Here is a 22,732-nt window from a genome sequence, read left to right on the forward strand (position 1 = left end):
ATGCATGGACATGGCATGTAGATGTGATTTTGTTTGAGCTAATGCAACTAGCATTCATTTGGTTGAAGTCCATTTGAATCAAGAATTCAAATGCAACTCCAAGTTAAGTCTTTACAAATGTCATTTATGTGTTTTCACCTATACAGCAGGTATAAGTTGGTTTGTCATGCATGAAACTGGTGCAGATGGATAGATTGCATTTTTCTGATAATTTTTCATATATAAATTATTTCAATCTGAGCTACGGTTGAATTTCTATGAATTTTTGAAGTTTATAGCATTTTCTGGAATTTCCTGATTTAATTTAAATCCAGAAATAAATAACTACGTCAGCATTGCGTCATTCCTGCGTCAGCAGGTCAACGGTGCTGACCTGGTCAAACCTGACGTGTGGGGTCCACACGTCAGTGTCTCAGGGTTAAACAGGGGGGGGGTTAGTTTATCCTAATTAGAGGATTAGTGTCGCTGGGCCCACTGGTCGGTGTCAGGGGGGTTAGTTAATGATGATTAACCCTAAGCTAATCACCTGACCCATGGGGCCCACCTGACGGGCCGGCAAGGTCAAAGGGATCAAACCCACCGGCGTTTAGCCGCAGGCGAGGCCGAACGCGGCAGAGGGATTCGGGATCGTCGCTCTGGCGACCATTCGGGCGGCAGAGACCATCTGCGAGGAGCCTAGGCTCACGCGCATCCAGTGGGACACGCGTGAGACCATGGGTGTGCCGGAGCTCGCCGGAGCAGAGCTTGCGGTGCGGAGCACAACCAAGGGCGGGCGCAGTGCTGCGGTGCACGGGGGCGGCTGCTAAGAGCACCGGGGCGTAGCCCGTGCTCTCGCGCATCTAGTGGGGCAGGTGGGAGGAGCTGGGGAGGCCGGAGCTCGCCGGAGCGGAGCTCGCGGCGGCGGCCGGAGCTCGGGCTCGAGCGGTTGCGGGGCTACAAAGCACGGGGGCGCAGAAGAGGAGGGGGAACCGACGCGGGGGCTCACAGCGGACCGGAAGAGTAGCTCTGCGGGCTTGGGGACACGCTGACGGCGGTGGGCGGCGACGGAGATCCACGGCGGCCGGAGGTGAAGAAGGCGACTGCGACGGCTTCACGGGGCGTCCGACGACGCGTGGCTTGGCGGAGAGGACGAGGGAGACGTGGCGGAGCTGGGAAGCGTGTCGGGAGGTGCGACAGTGGCCGAGGCCATCGTGGCTATGGACGGTGGCGACGACGATCTCATCCGGGAGAGAGAGAGCGAGGGGGAAGAGGGAATGGGCACGGGTGTCGGTGTTAAAACTGGTGGATCTCGGGTAGGGGGTCCCGATCTGTGCGTTTAATGCTGATGGTAACATGAGGCAAGGGACACAATGTTTACCCAGGTTCGGGCCCTCTGGATGGAGGTAAAACCCTACTTCCTGCTTGATTGATATTGATGATATGAGTAGTACAAGAGTTGATCTACCACGAGATCGTAGAGGCTAAACCCTAGAAGCTAGCCTATGATGATTATGATTGTGATCGTCCCTCTAAGGACTAAACCCTCCGGTTTATATAGACACTGGAGGGGGCTAGGGTTTACATGGAGTCGGTTACAAAGAAGGAAATATAATATCCGGATCACCAAGCTTGTCTTCCATGCAAAGGAGAGTCCCATCCGGACATGGGACGGAGTCTTGAGTCTTGTATCTCGGCGCTCCAACAGTCCGGCCAAAGTATATAGTCCGGCTGTCTGGATACCCCCTAATCCTGGACTCCCTCAGTAGCCCCTGAACTAGGCTTAAATGACGATGAGTCCGGCACGCAGTTCTGTCTTCGGCATTGCAAGGCGGGTTCCATCTCCGAATAGTCCAAAGTAATTATCGAACACTTAAACCGTGTCCGGATCTGCAAGATGATCTTCACATCCACCGTAGAGAGCATAGCATAAATCTGATCTGCTGGCAATTTTTAGACAACATGACATGACACTACGGTCGGGTCATTATTCGAATCGTTTTCCCACAACCAGCCACAGCGCATATTGCGAGGCGGTTTCCTCTGCATGTCTTGCCGAAGCAGATACCGTGTCCCCTTATCACGGGATTCTCATCAATACGAGTGTGGGTAACCCAACCGTACCACTAATTGCGGCAAGTGGGAAACGAGCGGGTTCCACCAGGCAAGTGGGGAGGCGCAAAAGCTTTCATCACCTCTATAAAGAGATAAGGACTCTTCTTTTTACCCACGCCTTTTCCTTCCGCTAGTCCATATCCCTCTATTCGAGCCCTAGCGCCCAAGCACTCTTCTTCTCCACCGAAGAGTGGTTCTCCGAAGATGTTCGGAACCGGAGAAGGATGCAAATGGATGGCCTCTATCTTCCAGGAGAAGGATATCAAGAGGCTCCGAGAGGTCGGGTACCTGGCCAAAAAGACCGGCCACCATCTTCCGCCGGCGGGACAGATCGTTCCTACTCCGGAGCCCCACGAGAGGGTCGTGTTTCTTCCTCATTTTGTCCGCGGGCTCGGGTTTCCCCTTCACCCTTCCGTTCGCGGTATCATGTATTATTACGGGATTGACTTTCATGATTTGCCCCCAATTCTTTCCTTAATATCTCGACGTTCATCGTCGTGTGTGAGGCTTTTCTCCGAATTTCATCTCACTTCGGCCTATGGATGAAGATTTTCAATGTGAAGCCCAAGGTGGTGAGTGGCGAGCATGCCGAGTGCGGCGGCGCCATGGTGAGCAAGATGCCCAAGGTTGTATTGCTGACGGGTGCCTTCAATGACTCCGTCAAGGAGTGGCAGCAGCAGTGGTTCTATATCACCGAACCGCGTGGCAAAAAGTGGGCTGCGGCTCGTGAGTTCAGATTCGGAGCCCTACTACATCTCATGTCCTGGCCTGAGAAGGGCCTGAACTGGTCCTCGTCCGATGAGCTGTCACTGCTCCAGACGCGCGTCCAGAGTGTGGTCGACAAGGGTGTCAAACTTGTCGACGTAGTCCAGGTGATGTTAGTTCGCCTGGTTCTGCCTTGCCAATGTCGAGCCTGCAATTTGTGGGAATACGACCCAAGCGAGCACCAGACCCTACGGGGGCTCTATGGTTCCTCCCACAAGGATATCTGGAAGGTGCTCTTTAAGTCCGACAAATCATGGTCGGGCTCCGCCGAGGACCGTGGGTATCAACTATCCCATTCTGCAAGTCCGGTAATTCATTGTTGTGCTCTGTCCATCCATGCTTCAGTTGGCATGTCCTGAGGGAGACGCTTTTATCCTGCTTTACCATGACCTCAAGGATGGATAAAAAAGGTGGAGCGGATACACTGTCCTACCCCGTTGCCGGAGGAACCGGCTGGACCTCTTCTGACGAAGATGCTGGTCCCAACGCCTTATGAGGCGCTGAAGAAAGAAGCTTCCAAGAAGGTCAAGAAGACCCGGAGCGGCCTCCTACGTCGCGATTCTTCGGACGCAAAATCCGAAGACTCCAGCGACCATCCCTCCTCCGAAGACGAAGAGGAGGAGGAGGAAGACGAGTCCCCTGCAGGGGGTGGGAAGAAAAGGACGGCTTCCACATCCCTGGAGGCCGAATAGCCAAAGAGGGGGAAAGGTTCCCTCCCAGAGGCATCCACCACGGCCGCTGATAGCAGCCCGGAGTGGGATCCCAGGGTCCAGCCCCTGGAAAAGTCGTAAGTATATGAAATCCAAACACGCATACGTGCCCGGGGTTGTTAGGATGCAGTAGTTTTAACCGTCGCCATATTTTGTGAAACCCGGCGAGGTCCCACGCCGGATAGTCCTCACCGGAGGATTCACTAAGCTCTGATGCCCTAGCGAGCGAGACGCCTCCAAAGGCCCCTTTCCCGAAGCCTAGGCGCGACACCGAGGTGTCGTCTCAACAGGACCCGGTGCAAGGGGGCATATCCCTGGGGCCGGACACGCAGGAGCAGCGGCTCCCAGGTGCGTCGACGGCGGGAGCGATCTTAGGTTCGGACCGCAGCCACACGCGGCCCTGGAGTGCTTTAAAGCTCCAGGATCGGTCGAGCAGCCACCTTTGCCGGGGGGAGGCTTTCCTACTCCACCAGCAACCTTTGTCCAAGCAGAGCTGTCGGGTGGCCTATCGTAGATGAACATCGGACCCTCATGGGTGCGGTGATTGAAAAGATTCAGTCCACCGAGAGCGGGCTGAATGAGTCCTTCCTTGTCCTTATAAAGGGCTTTGAGGTACGTATTTAGAAACCATTTGGAAATTGTCACAGTGTGAGTAGTATCCCCTGATGCACTGTCCGGTGAAAGAGAGAGAAAGCCGGACAGGGGATCAAATCATCTGCGTTCCAGGAGACTCAGTTAATGACGTGTATCCCTTTGTTTGAAAACAGGCGTCTGCAGGGATGACCACCACCCATACTGCGGAGGTTTCCAAAACTAAAGCATAGTCTGGAATGGGCCAAAGAGGAACTTGGCCGCGTGAAGAAGCAATTGGAGGACAAGCAAGGTATGTCGAAACCTTGTCCTAAATTCGGCATGATCGAGTAGTTGTGCCTGATGAAAAATATTTGTATTGTATGCTCTAGGGGAGAGTGTCGAATATGAGGCACTGAAGAAGGCTATGGCCGAAGCCATCGAGAAGGTCGCCGCCGAGCAGGCTCTTCGTGAGAAACACAAGGCCAGGGTCATTGAAGCTGAGCGAGAGCTTCAGGAGGCTGTGAAGAAAAGTGAGGCCTTGGAGCAGAGTTTAGTAGGGAAAGAATCCGAACTCGCCCAAGTTCTCCAAGCCATGGAGGATGCTCGGGAAGAAGCCCGAGGTGCTCTAAAGGACATTCAGGAAGCACAGAAGGTTGCGGCTGGTAAGGCCCTTTGTACTCAAGGCCACTTTTTTCATAGTAATGGCGGCTCTAAGCGACAAGCTGAATTCTTGTTTCTCCAGGTGTGTTTGCGGACCTGCCACGCAGCATATCAGATGTTGCCCAATTCTACCATACTAAGGAGAAGAAGTCTGCGGAGAAGGATTTCTAGTTGCGGTATTTGGCGCCGAATTATCCGGTGCCCTTTATCGATCAGCTAAAGCAGCTGGTCGAACTGCACCAGGCGGCCGAACTAGCCATGAAGGACTTGGTTGTCCGGCTGTGGCCCGCGAAGCCAATTCCAAGCAGTTACTTCAGACTCGTGAAGCGGATTGTTGGCGCCTGCCCCCGGCTTGATGTCATTAAGCGATTAGTTTGCATAGAGGGTGCACACATGGCATTTACCCGTGCGAAGGTGCATTGGGGGAAGCTTGATGCTGAGAAGCTAATGACTGAGGGACCGCCGAAGGGTAAGGAGCATCGCAAGCCCGAGCTATACTATGAAGGTGTCCTGAAAGGAGCCCGCCTTGTGGCGGATCAGTGTCCCAAAGACACTATATTTCCCTGAAGGCAGTCGTGCCATTCTTTGTAATGTGGAATAATGGCACTTTTAATATTTATTGCCTGTTTGTGTGAACGTTTGTTCTTCCTGTGCGGCCATTTAGTGTATATAAAACCTGAGAGTTGGCCGGTCGTCGGCTTCTGCCCCCACGTGAAAAGTACGGGGGTGTTCGGGACATACCTGAACACTCTTTATCCCATTGTTGGGTCCTTTTAAGGAGGTGTTCCTCACCACGAACCAGGCAATCAGACTATAGGGCTTTATCACTCTCACTTAGCCATAGGAATTCTAGTATGGTGGGCGCAACCCCTGGTATTTGGAAGGCCGTACTAGGGGCTCTATCGGCGCCTGATCAGGAGACCGATCCGTCGCACTTTGCATTTATAATGGCATTGTGCGGAATAAATCTTTAGAGATTTATAACCTCTCAAACACCTAACCAGCTCTCGCCGTATCATGACAGTCGATTTTCGGCTTTCTCTACTGAGGTGCTCGTCCAGAAGAACCGGGACACAATCGCAGTAGTTCTCCCAGCGCTACCTTAGCCGATGGAGCGGAACGTAAGGTACCAAAACATGGGAGCGGGGCAAACCCAACTAATGACCCAAGACATGATTCGGAGCTGATGCATATAATGCTATAAGTTCGGGGTGCCGAGCGACCGAAAAGGTGGCTGGACTTTGTTGCCGTATTATGAGTATTATGAAGCCCCTGGCATAGTGGGCATAATACGATGTACGGGTGCCATTTATGGCAAAAGGTGGCGTTTAATGAAGAATGACAGCCAGTAAGTGTTATTTAAATCTACACACTGTAGTAGGATGACATATCTATGCATATGAGTACGGTTTATGATTATGAAAAGATGTGTTTTTGGCGGAACCTGTTTTGGCCGGACTGGAGGAGGCTGTGTATGGATTTGAAGTGAATCCGGACTGCCTCCTTTGGGAGGGGGGGGGGGTTACTTATGTGTTCTTGCCCTTGTGTGTCAGAGCTGATTCCATGTCGCCAGTCCTGTTTTGCGCCAAAGTTATTCTATAAAGACAAGTGCTTGAAGGCAGCTGCAAGTCCTCTTATGGTTGAACCGCGGGTGCCTGATCGGAGCCTGGCTGAACCAGGTTGTCATGCCGTAAAATAGTGCGGACTCCTTAGTTGGTGTCCGGGTAGTTGGCTGCCGAGTCAAAATTTGATAAACATGCATGCCTTGCTATTCCAGCAGCTTTATGATTTCCGCTCTAAGGGTGGGGTTCGGTGCTGCCCATAATTGTGACTATGTCATGCGGGACTGGCCTAATGTTGTACCTCGTTGAATCTAGCCAACGCGGCTTGTCCCGGTAGTATTTGGTAATTACTATATAAAGGGACAATGTCGAAGACTTATTCTTCGGCGTGGTATTTGTTTGGTGATCCGAAGACAACCGATAAAGTGGTGGGCCAATAAAACTTGGCCTTTGCACCTAGCATCTTTTAGAAGATGTTATTGATAATTTTATGCCCGCGGGGGCTCATGTCAGATGGAGCCCCCGGAGTGTTGGGTCAATAGTGAGTGCAATTAGATTGCCATGGTTGATGTTGTCCGGACGGTTGATGTGATCAGTGAAGATCAGACGTATTTTTGTACTGTGGAGGATCTTCTTTTGACTTCGCCATGTTTGATTGGTCTTTCGTTGTTGGAAACCTCCCTTCATTGTTTCCGGTGCGCGACCGGCCGTTTTGTTTTGAGGATCCGGCATTCTCTGTTGGTATGCTTGGCCGTCCTTCTAGGGGTACCATGAATTTCGCATGGTTGATCGAGTATGCTGCTTGGGCCGGATTGGCTTGAGCTGTTCTTTTTCCGCTGACCGGACTGGGGGTTGCAGAATTCGGTACCACCTTCCTTGACTTGACGCTTATGACGCCTATGTCGAGGTTTGTGGATGTTGCCTCGCGTTTCCTGCGTATTGTCCCGGACCGTGGTATATTGTCGCCGGGGTGTGGGCTTTAGGTTCTCCTTCTTAGGTTGAGGTAGCGAATTGTGCCTCGGGTACCTTTTGGTGGGGCGGTTGAGTCCATATTTCTTGGTGGCCAGGACCCTGATCCATCTGTCTCTGAGCAATTCTTGGTCGGCTTTGAGCTGCTGTTGTTTCTTTTGCAGGCTTTTTGCCGTGGCCATGAGTCGTCGCTTAAAGCGAACTTGCTCCGCAGGGTCTTCAGTCACGCCGAATTCGTAGTTGTCGAGGCTCACCTCGTCTTCGGAGGGGGGCATGCAATTGTCCCTTTCCAAGTATCCGCCCGCCGCCTGTCCGGCCTGCTCGAAGGCAGGCTGGTCGGGATTGTATTCATCATTGGCACCGTATGGATTGTTTTTGACTGCTGCACTGATATGGTTGTGGCGGAGCTTGAGGCGGCGCTAATGACGTTCATACTTTGACTTCTTCCTTGATAGGTTATCGTCGACTGCCTCGTTGCCATTGGTTTCTGTCGGAGTGTCCACCATATATATATCATATGAGGAGGTGGCTGTCCACCGCCCAATGAGCGGTGGTTCCTATTCTTCTCCTGCATCGTCGTCCATACCGTCGATGTCTTCGGAGTCGAACTCAAGCACGTCGGTTAAATCATCGACCGTGGCAATGAAGTGGGTGGTGGGTGGGCAACAAATTCCTTCGTCGCCTGCTTCCCACTCGAGCCGGACATAGTTCTACCAAGAGTCTCCTGACAAAGAGAGAGAGACTTTAACGAGTTCACCACGTCGCCAAAGGGCGAGTGCTGGAAGATATCTGTAGCGGTGAACTCCATTACCGGAGCCCAACCAGGTTCGGCAGGCTCGGGAGCACGCGGATTGGAACCTACAGCCGGATACGAGTCCGGGGGTCCGGTGTCACAGGCCTCTTTGGGGGTGAGGCTTGTGTTCGTTTCTACCACCGATGAGTGTGCGGCTTGCGGGGCGGGGTACATCCACCCGTCCTTGGGCAACGTAATCTGCTCCGGATTTAGGTCCGGGGCTCCTGCAAGGGCGATATCCCGAGCATTGTCTGAAAGCAGGTCTAAGCCCTGCTCATCGTGACTGTCCGGCGCTCTTGGTGCAGGCCCGAATCCGTTGAAGATCAAGTCTCCGCGGATATCGGTAGTGTAGTTCAAGTTTCCGAACCTGACCTGGTGGCCAGGGGCGTAGCTGTCGATCTGCTCCAGATGGCCAAGCGAATTGGCCCGCAGTGTGAAGTCGACGAACACGAAGATCTGTCCGGGGAGAAAAGTCTCACCCTGGACCATGTTGTTGTTGATGATTGAAGGAGCCATCAAGCCTTACAGCAACGACACAAAGGAACTCTCAATGAAAGCACCAATGTCGGTGTCAAAACTGGCGGATGTCGGGTAGGGGGTCCCGATCTGTGCGTCTAAGGCTGGTGGTAACAGGAGGCAAGGGACACAATGTTTACCCAGGTTCGGGCCCTCTCGATGGAGGTAAAACCCTACTTCCTGCTTGATTGATATTGATGATATGCGTAGTACAAGAGTTGATCTACCACGAGATCGTAGAGGTTAAACCCTAGAAGCTAGCCTATGATGATTATGATTGTGATCGTCCCTCTAAGGACTAAACCCTCCGGTTTATATAGACACCGGAGGGGGATAGGGTTTACATGGAGTCGGTTACAAAGAAGGAAATAAATATCCGGATCGCCAAGCTTGTCTTCCATGCAAACGAGAGTCCCATCCGGACACGGGACGAATCTTGGGTCTTGTATCTTCAAGCTGCAACAGTCCGGCCAAAGTATATGGTCCAACTATCCGGATACCCCCTAATCCAGGACTCCCTCAACGGGAGAGAGCGAGAGAGGCTTGGGGGGTGCGTGGCGACATCCAGGAGGACGACGGTTGGCGGTTGGGCCAGTGGGCCGCACCGCTGGGCCGGCTGAGGCGCCAGATGGCTGCAGGTAAGCACAGGTAGGTTTTTCCATTTCCATTTCTTTTCTATTTTTCTGACATTTGTTTTGACTTAATAATAATACTAAATCATTTTATTTCCTTATGCCAATTTTTGTAGGAACTAGTGGTATTATTCCAGAGCTCCTCAACAAATGGCATAATTTTTGGACATATATTATATGTATAACGTATATATATATCCAATGCAAATAATTATGCATTAGTTCCAAATGCCCAAAATAAATACTTATGACCTCCTAAAAATATTGGTTTGATTTTTATCTCTGTCCAATATTTTCATAGAGCAACATGAACACTTTCTTGGACCCTTTTGGAGCAATTTTTATTTGGGTCATTTCCAGAAATGATTTTGAGGGTTTCACAAATCCCCATTTCAAATTTAAATGGAATTTAAACATGATGCACACATGGCTAGCTAGCCTTGATCATAGCAGAACTAGGGATGTGACAACTCGCCCCCACTTGAAAGAATCTCGTCCCGAGATTCAGGGGTCGACGGAAAGAAAGTGGGGTACTCCAGTCGAAGATGATCTTCTTGCTCCCAAGTAGCTTCTCTCTCGGAATGATGAGACCACTGAATCTTGAGAAACTTGATGTTATGACGTTGAGTGACACGCTCTGGTTGATCAAGAATGCGAATAGGGTACTCTCGATATTTGAGGTTGTCTTGGAGATCAAGCATTTTGTGGTCCACTCCGCGGATAGAATCCGAGAAGCAATGCCTAAGTTGAGAGACGGGGAAGACATCATGAACTCGAGAAAGATGTGGGGGTAGTTCCAACTGGTAGGCAACCTCTCCTCATTTAGCGAGAATGCGAAAAGGACCAATGTAACGAGGAGCCAACTTGCCCTTGATACCGAAACGATGGGTACCCTTCAAAGGAGTAACCCAAAGGTATGCTTTGTCGCCAATTTCATAAGTCACATCCTTATGACAACGATCATACTAACTCTTTTGATGAGACTGGGCTGTTTCCAAATTCTCACGAATGATGCGAACTTGCTCTTCTGCCTCCTGGATCATGTCCAGTCCAAAGAATTGTCTTTCACTGGTTTCTGACCAGTTCAAAGGTGTTCGACATCTTCGTCCATAGAGAATCTCAAAAGGAGCTTTCTTGAGACTGGATTGATAGCTATTGTTATAAGCAAACTCGGCGAAAGGAAGACATTTCTCCCAATCTATATCGAATGAGATAACGCAAGCTCTAAGCATGTCTTCAAGAATTTGGTTGACCCTTTCCACCTGACCACTCGATTGAGGATGGAAAGCGGTACTGAAGGAAAGATGGGTTCCCATGGCAGTTTGGAAACTCTCCCAGAAATGAGAAGTGAAAAGACTGCCACGGTCTAAATTGATATCTTGTGGAACACCATGAAGTGACACTATTCGAGAAATATATAAGTCAACGAGCTCACTAGCAGTGATACTCTCTCGAACAGGTAGGAAGTGCGCCACTTTGGAGAGACGATCAATGACTACGAAGATAGCATTATTCCGTCTCTTAGTTCTGGGAAAACCGGTGATGAAATCCATACCAACTTTATCCCATTTCCACTCAGGAATAGCTAATGGCTGAAGGGTGCCAGCAGGTCTCTGATGCTCTGCCTTAACGCAAGACAAACGTCACAGTTAGCAATAAACTGAGAAATTTCTCTCTTCATCCTATTCCACTAGAACCTCTGGCGTAGGTCCTGATACATCTTAGTACTACCGGGATGAATCATGAGAGGAGATTCATGCTCCTCCTTAAGAATCAATTTTCGCAGATGTTGATTCTTGGGAACCACCAAGCGGTTTTCAAAGAAAATAACACATCGATCATCCATAGAGAAACATCCACCAACTCCCTTCTTAATGTTTCTCTTGATCTGGGAAATTCCCGTGTCCTACTATTGAGCAGCGATAATCCAATCCTCAAGGTCAGATTTCGCCACCAGTGTAGAAAGGAATCCGTGAGGAGCAATGTGAAGGTTAAGCTTACAGAATTCCTCATGGAGAAATGGTTGACCCTGCTGCAACATGAGATTGTTGCAATAGGATTTATGACTTAGCGCATCAGCCATGACATTGGCTTTGCCTGGAGTTTAAGTAATCCCTAGATCATAATCTGAGATCACTTCCAACCAACGTCTTTGCCTAAGGTTCAGATCTGGTTGTGTGAAGATATACTTGAGACTCTGGTGATCGGTGTAGATCTCGCAACGTTTACCAAGAAGGTAATGTCGCCAGGTCTTGAGTGCATAGACTACGGCTGCAAGCTCTAGATCATGTGTAGGATAATTCTCCTCATGTGGATGCAACTGTCGAGATGCATAGGCAATCACATGACGATCCTGCATAAGAATGCAACCTAGTCCCTGCCGTGAGGCATCACAATAGATAACAAAGTCCTTAGTGAAATCCGGTGGCACAAGTATGGGAGCAGAAGTCAGGCGTCTTTTCAGTTCCTGAAAACTGTACCCACACTGTGGGGACCACTCAAACTTTTTATCTTTCTTGAGAAGTTCCATGAGAAGTTTGGCCACTTTGGAAAGTTTTCAACAAAGCGGCGAAAATAACTGGCTAGACCAAGGAAACTCCTAACTTGTTTAACGGAGTCCAATCGAGAACGGCCTTAACTCTTTCGGGATTGACATCAATGCCCTTACCAGAGTTTACGTGGCCTAGGTAGGTCACTTCTGGCAACCAGAATTCACACTTGGAGAACTTGGCATAAAGACGGTGCTCTCTGAGTTTTTCTAACACAAGTCTAAGATGTTCGGCATGCTCTTCCTCATTCTTCGAGTAAATAAGAATATCATCATGGTAAACCACCACGAATTTATCTAAGTACTCCATGAAGATCGAGTTCATCAAGCGAGAGAATGTTGCTGGAGCGTTGGTTAGACCGAAGGACATGACTGTGTACGTGTACTGGCCATAACGAGTGACAAAGGGTGTCTTGGGGATGTCACCGTTTCTGATCTTGATTTGGTGGTAGCCTAACCTCAAATCCATCTTTGAGAAGACTGAGGACCCAGCGAGCTGATCATACAGGTCGTTGATCCTGGGAAGCGGATATTTGTTCTTTATCGTGACCAAATTAATGGGATGATAATCTATAACCATCCGGTCTGTACCATCCTTTTTCTTGACGAAGAGGATGGGGCAAGCCCAAGGAGAAGAACTAGTACGGATGAAACCCTTTTGCAAGGACTCATCAAGTTGTTTCTTAAGTTCGGCTAGTTCCAAGGGTGCCATTTTATAAGGTCTCCTAGAGATTGGAGCGGTTCCTGGGATAAGATCTATGACGAACTCTACATCTCTGTCAGGTGGAACACCTGCCAGTTCCTCTGGAAAGACATCCGGGAAGTCACGGGCTACCGGGATATCTTCAAGATCTGGAAGAGGGCTGGCATTAAGAGAATAGAGCTGACGCTTTGCAACTCTAGTGGAGACAGTGACTATCTTGCCAGATGGGTGTGTAAGCTGAACAGACCTGGTGTAACAATCAATCTTGGCATGATGAGCTGTCATCCAGTCCATACCCAAGATGATGTTAATATCTGAGGACTTGAGGGCTACAAGTGATGCAAGGAGTACAAGTCTATCAACAAGGATTTTATTTCCATAGCTTATTCTGGTGGTCTGTCATCTCGACCCTGGGGTTTGGATTTCAAGCGGAGTTGGCATATCACAAAATGACATGTCGTGCAAATGAGCATAGCCTTCAGAGATGAAAGAATGAGATGCTCTAGTATTGAACAGAACCGATGTTGGGTGATAGTTGACAAGGAGTTTACCAAGAACGACATCTGGATCATCATGAGCGTCTTTAGCTGAGACGTGATGCACACGTCCATGTTTAGTGCGAGCTTGCTCGGCACTGATTGTCTTGCTTGATGGCTTAACACATCCAACAGTCTTCTCGGGTTTGGGTGGAGCATAACTAGTCTGAGAGCAGTCACGTGCATAGTGTCTTGGCTTCCCGCATGTGAAGCAAGTCCCTGAGGTTGGACGTGGACCCGCACTGACAAGCAGTCTACTAGTAGACCTGGGTGAAACATACGACAGAGCTGGGTGAGGCGCCATGTAAGATGACCTTGGTGAATATCCGGAAGGAAGAGCGGAGTTCGGAACCCAAATCCGGCGCTTCTGAGAACCAGAATCGGAAGAAGATCCCAAATCACAGGTGTGTTTACGAGACTCCTCGTACGTGAGCTGAGCTGTCTCTGCATTAATGGCCTTGTTCACAAGAGCTTGGAATGTATCACAATGATGCAGGTGGAGATAGTGACGCAGCTTGGGGTTGAGACCCTTCCGGAACCTAGCCTGCTTCTTGGCATCCGTGGACACCTCTTCTGTGGCATAACGGGTGAGGTTCTCAAACTCTCTGCTGTAAGCATCAACAACCATCTTACTTTGGGTGAAACTATAGAACTCTGCTCTCTTGCGATCAATGAGGGCCTGGGGAATGTGATGCTCACGAAAAGCCTCGGTGAAATCCCTCCAGGTAGGAATCTGGCCAACTGGAAGCATAGCCTCATAGTTCTGCCACCAAAGACTAGCAGGACCTTCCAGGTGGTATGCGGCATAGGTGACCTTGTCATCTTCAGCTACGTTCGTGGAATGCAGCTTGTGAGTGATGCTACGAATCCATTCATTTGCATCGATTGGCTCAATAGAATGATGAAAGGTGGGTGGGTGCAAGCGAATGAAGTCATGAGTGGTTGCAGACCCTTTGAACTGATGTGCGGTGTTCTCCTCGATACGTGCCAACAAGCGGTTAGACTCACACTTGTTCCTCTCCATCTCTAACATGAACTCTACAAACGAAGGCGGGTTGGGAGGATCCTCATCCCTACCTTCTTCGTGGTTCTGGCTACGAGCAACAGAACTTCGCTTAACTGATGAGATCCTGAGAAACGAAACCAAGGACGGAACCAGCATCAACTATAGGTTGTAGAATGTAGGACAAGGAAATTAGTATCTTTCGTACTCCTAGGGCAATTCCAGTAGCATAATGACAGTAGAATGCTCAAATTCAGACATCATCCTAAAAAGGAGTAGTACAACAACTCAACATCACCACTCAAGGGTCTGAGATCATACTAAACCGACTACACCGAAAGTACTCGAAAATTGGGATATGACTCTGATCAACCAATCCTATGGGACTACGAAGTAGTAACACGTGATCCTGATAGACGGAAGAGAAAGCCTAGTTCCTTAACCCCGCAGGAAAGATAGGATGACTCAGATCAGAAGGCCATGAGGAATAAGGAGTAAAAAGAGCCTTACGTTACTTCCCACAATCAATTCCCTTACATAACTAAAGAATTTCTAGACTCAACTTTGACCAGTTTGGCTTGGTAATCCTACAGGCAGCCAGGCTCTGATACCAAAGCTGTCAGGACCTCGATTCTATGCCACAATGATCTAGCATGTAACACCTCATATCACTTTGCGGCCTCACGCACGGTATTCTCACGGGTGTCGCCTTACCAGGCCCGGGACCGTTTGCGCCTTTTGGTACACGTATATGATAGTATCGCTAGCATCCATATGATAAGAACCTGGGCTGACATGGCTAGTCGTGAATCCGAAGTGGCACTAACTTACAGGGACAGGCATACATGACCCAGCATCGAACGTGTCGGTCATCAGCGAGTGAATCCGGGATGTAGCAACTGGGCTAGCAGGACTCCCGAGAATCTGGGCTGTAGCAAGCTAACAGGACTCCGGTAGACACCGCGTGACATTTCCCTGAAGGGACATACACAGGAATGAAGAAGGACACATGTCAGCCAGCCTAAGTGTTCCGGAGCAGTAGAAAGCTACCAGGGCTCAGTGGAAGCACTAGGAGACATTTCCCGGTAAGAGAGGCTACTAAGGACAAACAACTAGATAGTCAGATCCCACACATAGCAATACACATTACACGTACGCATAACATGCAAGTATGTGCTGTACAACATGGCATCACAACATAACTCAACAAGTCATATAGATAAAGGCTCAGAAGAGCCATCATAGCATTTATTACAAGCAGGGGTCACATGACCCAACATTCATAGCATACAAGCAACAAGCGGAAGCAATACATGTCTGAGTATAGACATCTACAAATGAAAAAGGCTGACGAGCCTCACTATCTACAACATCCGATCAAGACCGTAGCTGAGGTACAAGCTACTTGTCAAAGTCCTTGTAACTAGTAAGACCGAAGTCTTCGCTGCAAAAACGTAAATAAAGCAACGTGAGTACAAAGGTACTCAGCAAGACTTACATCATATCCTATCATACATACACTTGTATCAAGAAGGTAAGGTGGGGTTTAGTTCCAGCAAGCCAGCTTTGACTCAGTGATTATCCTATTCTACGACTACGAGAATTTCTTTGAGGTGAGACAACGCACATGAGTCCACTAACCACCACACAATACACTACTATGGATTCATCCCCGTCTCCCTACGAGAAGGCCATCCATAACACTCACACTTGTCTTGAGCATTTTAGAGTATCCACTTCAAGTTGTATATGTACCATGTAACCATCCAAGAAGTCCATAACCGCGGACCCGGCTATTCGAATAGATCATGTTAACCCTGCAGGGGTGTACTTCTTCACACACACTCTCGCCACTTACCGCCATGTACACGTCATGTATATCGGCAACCTTCAAGCAGAAGCCTGGCGAGGGTGTCGGCCATGACCTGACTAACCACACAAGACTCTAGTCCAGGTTTATCGCCTATTCGGGTTCCATCCGCGAGGGAGTCCGGCCGAGGTTTCCATCATGGCCCCAAACGATGTGTGCAGGGTTCCCGAGCCCACCATCCGGGTGCCACTCGGTACACCAGGCCACGTGTGCCTAGTCTGTCCCAAGCCCACCCTGCCGGGTGCCACTTGGTAGAAAAATAACACTACCTACAAACACCAAAAACTAGTTGCGACTCCTGGACAGAGATCAAGTTGGTTAATAAGTCGAGAGGGCTTGGAGCGCCCGGAGCCCAATGTGTGGTAGTAGCTAGTCATTGGACAACATACACAGAACTCAGTGCTTAAGGACGGTTCTAGTGAGACAACCCACCATGTACTCCTACATGGCCTCTCACCGCTACCTTTACCAAATCGTATTCACACACTTAACTCTCAGCATCAGAACGTAGCACTACACTCCAATTCATTCCCAATGAATCAGACTTTACACACTCTAAGCAATAGTAGGCATGGCATGGTAGGAACACAACAATGGCTTTAATCAACTCCTACACATGCTAGTGGGTTTCAACTATTTACTGTGGCAATGACAGGTCATGCAGAGGAATGGGTTCAACTACCGCAGCACAAAGTAGCAATTGAATTGTTGTTGTCCTAATCCAATAACTGAGAGCATGAGCAAGAGAGTAGGATTGTATCGGAATGAACAAGGGGGTTTGCTTGCCTGGTAGATCAACAGGGAAGGCACTGCTCCTCAGACAGGTACTCTGGAACGGTCTCCGAAGCAGGACCTATCGAGAAGGAACGGTGTCAGCAATCAATACACAAGCATATGCAAGAATATGATGCACGAACATGGCATGTAGATGTGATGCTGTTTGAGCTAATGCAACTAGCATTCATTTGGTTGAAGTCCATTTGAATCAAGAATTCAAATGCAACTCCAAGTTAAGTCTTTATAAATGCCATTTATGTGTTTTCACCTATACAGCAGGTATAAGTTGGTTTTTCATGCATGAAACTGGTGCAGATGGATAGATTGCATTTTACTGATAATTTTTCATATATAAATTATTTCAATCTGAGCTACGTTGAATTTCTATGAATTTTTGAAGTTTATAGCATTTTCTGGAATTTCCTAATTTAATTTAAATCTACAAAATAAATAACTGCGTCATGCCTGCGTCAGCAGGTCAACGGCGCTGACCAGGTCAAACCTGACGTGTGGGGTCTACGCGTCAGTGTCTTAGGTTTAAACAAGGGGGTTAGTTTATCCTAATTAGAGGATTAGTGGCGCTGGGCCCACTGGTCAGTGTCAGGGGGGGGTTAGTTAACGGTGATTATCCCTAAGCTAATCACCTAACCCACGGGGCCCACCTGAAAGGCCGGCGAGGTCAAAGGGGTCAAACCCCACCGGCGTTTAGCCGCCGGCGAGGTCAAAGGGGTTTGGGATCGTCGCTCTGGCGACCATTCGGGCGACGGAGACCATCTGCGAGGAGCCCAGGCTCGCGCGCATCCAGTGGGACACTCAGGAGACCGTGGGGGTGCCGGAGCTCGCCGGAGCAGAGCTCACGGCGGCGGCCGGAGCACGGCCAAGGGGCATAGCCCGTTCTCTCCCGCATCTAGTGGGGCGGGTGGGAGGAGCTGGGGAGGCCAGAGCTCGCCGGAGCGAAGCTCGCGGCGGCGGCCGGAGCTCGGGCTTGAGAGACTGCATTGCTACAGAGCGCGGGGGCGCAGAAGAGGAGGGGGAACCGACGCGGGGCCTCACAGCGGACCGGAAGAGCAGCTCAGCAGGCTTGGGGACGCGCTGACGGCGGCGGGCGGCGGCGGAGATCCACGGCGGCTGAAGGTGAAGAAGGCGAAGACGATGGCTTCACGGGGTGTCCGACGACGTGCGGCTTGGACGAGAGGACGAGGGCAACGTGGCGGAGCTGGGGAGCGTGTCGGGGAGCTGCGGTAGTGGCCGAGTCCATGGTGGCTATGGACGGCGGCGACGGGGATCTCGGACGCGAGAGAGAGCGAGGGGGAAGAGGGAATGGGCACAGGAGAGAGCGAGAGAGGCTTTGGGGTGTGCATGGTGATGTCTAGGCGTTCCAGGCTACGGGGGAAGCACTACTAGAAAAACCCCTACTAATGGCGCACCTAATATGGCCATTAATGGCGCATCTGTGGTGCGCCATTAACAACACGCCATTAGTAATTTTTACTAATGGCGCACCACCTGGTGCGCCATTAGTATCTGGTATACTAATGGCGCACCGCGGGTGCGCCATTAGTATAGGCCAGCGTGCGCCATTAGTATGCCTCCCAGGGGCCATGTATACCCAGGTGCTTTGGCATACTAATGGCGCACCACCACTGGATGCGCCATTAGTAACCGCGGCATACTAATGGCGCACTACCAAGTGATGCGCCATTAGTATGCACTGTCATACTAATGGCGCACTGTCATGTGATGCGCCATTAGTATGAATATTAGGTTTTTTTATTTTTTTATTTTCTGTTTTTTGCACAGGTTACAAAATGTATAATTTGACAAAATATAGACAACACACATCAACAACAGATTCATCGAATACAATAGAAGATTAGTCTTTGAATACAATTCATCATATTAGTCTCCGAATACAATTCATCATATTAGTCTCTGAATTAAAAAGACCGAACAAAGATAGAACATTGTATTACAAGTCTCAAGACCGCGAGTAGCGAGTTTGTCTTCACATTACAAGTCGATATCGATCATCTAAACTACCATCACATAGAAGAGAGCTGCGGTCATCACGATGAGCATCATCACGATGAAACTCGTCTTCATCCGGTTCCTCCAACGCTCCCTCCCCTCTCCCGCTAGATAGCGGGCGTATCTAGATTCGGCCTCGGCCCTAGTGGTGTACCCTTTGTAACTGTTACCGCTGAATCGGTGAACCTGTCTCCGACACTCCTCCCAGTCATCGTAGACTCCGGGAACCTTACCCTTGTACACGACATACGTCGGCATCGCTATGCACTAGCCAAACGAAACGTTAGTACCAATTCACAGACAATACATAAGCAATATATAATTATGCAACAGAACGATCGGAAGAGAAAAGCAAGACATTAATAGCATCGATTACATCTAAGTTGAACGACTCTCGAAACCAAAGAGACATACTACAAGTTCATTAAAGTTTAATTACAACATGAGCCAATCGATGTTTCAGAACTAGACAACTCGACTCAAGGGACCGGAGCGTGGATGAAGCCGCCGTCTATCGTGGGAGTCATGAAAGAACGGGCGTTGTCATCCTGCATTTGTAGCATTGTGTCTAGAAAGTTGGTTGCTGCAAAGATACAAGGTTGTGAGTTTGGTCAAATTGCCTATGATGTTTGTGATATTGCCTTGGATCTTGAAGGCACTGTTGCATGATGCAGTGGTACAGCCAGCATGGGACCTCATCTTTATAGGCTAATTTTCTAGATTGTAACACTGGGATTTGTGCACAAGCTAATCTAGCTAAGACAGTAGCTTCCTTGCAACCCACAAAAGACAAAGGAAAAGAGGTGAAAAGGGGGAGATGGTTAGCTTTGATGAGCAGGCAATATCTTCCTAACCCCCTTCTTCTTGTCTCCTCTCACTATCTCTCTCACACACATGGCAAGCAAGGGTGTCTGAGTGTGTGAAAAAAATACTAAACTAATCCAACCACTAAAGCAAATTAATTTTTATTTCGGTTGAGAATCGGGCACCTTCTAGGTCAAGAAAATTGGGCATGACCTTTGCTAATTTTCTTGACCTTGGAGTGCCCCATTTCTCAACCGAAACGGAAATTAATCAACATTTCAGGAGAAAGGGGTCATTTTAGAAGATCACAAGTAGCAGCAGCATCACTTGACAAAATCACAACTAGCAGCAACTCGCAGATAGCAGCAGCAGCATCACTTGACAAGTAGTACAGCAGCAATGAACTAACACTCCTATGTTTAAGATATGCATAACATTCAATCTGGATCAATCTCACACTATGAACATAGGAAAAATTATCACTCCCTTTTGAGTGAATCGAACCACAACAACAAATCAAATCTGGGGCTCACATGAGGAGTAAGACGACGCTTGGGCTTGTTGGAGTCTTTCTTGGCCTTGCTCTTCTTCACCACAAGTCTGCATCACCACAGAAACAATAGCAGAAAAGCGAATCAGAACCCAACGCGAAACAACATCAGGAAAACTAAAGCAGAACAACCACCGGAAATGAGTCCATCACCTAAAACCAAGCAGGTGATAACATTGAGTAAGAAAGACTGATGAGATGTGCTGGTTTACCTAAAACCATTTCCTTGATAACACTCATTTCCGTCTAAGGTGAAATAAACATATGCATGCCAAGGTGAAATAGTACAAAGAAAGCACTCATCAGGTAGCAGTGCATACAAAATCCCTGTTTTACTAGTAGCAAATACTCTGTGTGTTAGCAGTAGTAAAAACTATACAAAATCCTTGTTTTACTAGTAGCAAATACTCTATGTTAGCAGTAGTAAAAACTCATGGAGTACCAAATTCAAATAAAAAAATGTTGTAGCTAACAGAAGTATGGAAATGTTGTTAACAACTCGAGTCAGAAAAGGTAGGAGTCTCTTAAGAGAGACACAATTGATACTGATCAAATATAATAACATAGCACAAAAATAGGTAGGTACATTGACTTCTTTAAAGACAATAAGCAGGACCAATAGATTCACATGTTACATCAGTATGAAGTTACAATGGCAGATGCCAGGTGTGAAAAGGATATGGCAAAAAAATTATGCTCAGAACAGAGGATATGCAGATTGGGGGAAGCAGAGTTAGCCATATTCAAAAATGAAAAAATAGTAAATGGTCTACCTACAGTATTATCCTTCCAGCATGAAGATGTGAGTACATACTAAGTAGCATCGGCACAAGATAAACAGAAATGAACAATCCAAAAGATGCAGTATGAGTATGTACATTACAAGGAACAGTTTTTTGCATTGACAACAGAAGCTATGCTCACAAATTTGTATTGTAGGTACAGGAAATGTGCCAGAAATCATATAGGCATACCCAATTACTGTAGTATTTCAAAACATGGATATTTCAAAACACTGTAGTATTTCAAAACAAATGTGCTAATTGCTTGCTTTAGTATCCCATGCTAGTTTTGTTAGTTCTAGTTTGGTCATGGTTAACGTTATCTATGCGATATCTGAGCACCATATGCATTTCTCCATCATGGACAAGTTTATCACTCTAGTTTCATTGATGATGACGGGATCACAAAAGCCTGTGGGTGTCCTTTGCTTCCACTCAAAACCCATATGAAGGGCCCAGCCCCAGCCTCAGATTCAGGTACTGTCACAACATCAGACACATTTCGATCATGCATGACCACGCTGAACTGCTTATTAAAATGTTGATGCTATTACAGATAAGGAGGGTATAATTGATGAAGCAATAACTTTCTTCCGTGCAAATGTTTTCTTCAAAAACTTCCATGTCAAAAGCCCAGCAGACAAATTGCTCATCTATCTGACATCTTACATCAATATTGCCTTGAAAAGACTAGAAACCTGCCGGACGCTGGCTGTCGGAACTAAGGCAATCATTAACCTGGGGTTGGAAAAAGTTCCTGCGCCTGGGGAACCAGGGTTTCCTTTCCCTGGACTTTTCACTCTCCCCCAATCTGGGGAGGAAGCAGGTATATATAGCTCCATCAACTTCAATTGCATATTTGCACGTGCATATGCTTTTAGTGAAAGTAACTAAGCTAACTCTTGTCTGCAGAAGTAATAAGTTGTTTGCTTGGTATTTCACGTAATTTACTTCTTCAGAGAGAATCAAACAGTAGCATTTTACTTAAGCCTTAGGCTAGTTCAGCTATAAATTGGTAGAAACCGATCAAATCTAACAGCAGAATATTCTAACTCCCCTTAACTTCTCTAATGCAGAACTGTTGAGGAACTATCTGAAGCAGATAAGGGAGGAAACGAGCGGGAGGCTGCTCAACTGCGCATACAGAGCTAATGGCACTCCCAACAAATGGTGGCTGGCTTTTGCGAAGAGGAAGTTCATGAACGTTGTCATCCTTTAGAGCGTAAGCACATCAGCAACAGCTTAAGGGGTCGGGGCGGTAGCTTACCTTGGAGGAGCGGGCCGGGGTGGAGGAGGCGGTCGGAGAGGATAAGGATGCTCCGGCGACGGGTGGTGGTGGTGGTGCTCCGGCGACGGTGGTGTGCACGGGGCGGCGTCCGGGCGGCGGGGTCGCGTCGAGGCAGCGGGGCAGCGTCGAGGTGGCGGGGCAGCGGCGTCTGGGCGGGGTCGAGGCGGTGTTGGGGCGGCGGGGCGGCGTCGAGGCGGCGTCGGGGCGGCGGGGCAGCGTCGAGGTGGCGGGGCAGCAGCGTCGGGAGAGGAGAGGGGAAGGGGATCTAGGGCGAGGGAGAGGGCGAGGGAGAGGGAAGGCGAGGAGAGGGCGAGGGCGAGGGAGAGGGCGAGGGCGAGCAGCGAGGGCGAGGGAGGGAGAGGGCGAGGGCGAGGGCGAGCAGCGAGGGTGAGGGCAGCGGCGGCGGCGGCGGTGGATCAAGAGGGAGAGGGAACTGGCGAGGGGGAGAGGGAAGGGGGGACCGGGCGAAGGGGGAGAGGGAAGGGGGGATCGGGCGAAGGCACAATACTAATGGCGCACCTCACCGTGGTGCGCCATTAGAATATCCATACTAATGGCGCACCTCACCATGG

At 49.0% G+C, this 22,732-nt stretch overlaps 1 protein-coding gene across 1 annotated transcript in view; it reads left to right on the forward strand.

Annotated features, from left to right (window-relative positions):
* LOC123090123 (actin-related protein 2/3 complex subunit 3-like) overlaps positions 1-22,113 on the forward strand; it is a 66,676-nt gene extending 44,563 nt beyond the window's left edge. The window contains exons 4-6 of the mRNA XM_044511567.1: positions 21,212-21,349; positions 21,429-21,698; positions 21,949-22,113. Coding sequence (XP_044367502.1) covers positions 21,212-21,349; positions 21,429-21,698; positions 21,949-22,091 — 551 coding nt within the window. The 3' untranslated portion in view covers positions 22,092-22,113. The remainder of the gene's footprint in view (positions 1-21,211; positions 21,350-21,428; positions 21,699-21,948) is intronic.
* The last annotated feature ends 619 nt before the right edge of the window (positions 22,114-22,732 follow it).

This window comes from Triticum aestivum, chromosome 4B, assembly GCF_018294505.1.
Source record: "Triticum aestivum cultivar Chinese Spring chromosome 4B, IWGSC CS RefSeq v2.1, whole genome shotgun sequence".
NCBI classification, from domain to species: Eukaryota; Viridiplantae; Streptophyta; class Magnoliopsida; order Poales; family Poaceae; genus Triticum; species Triticum aestivum.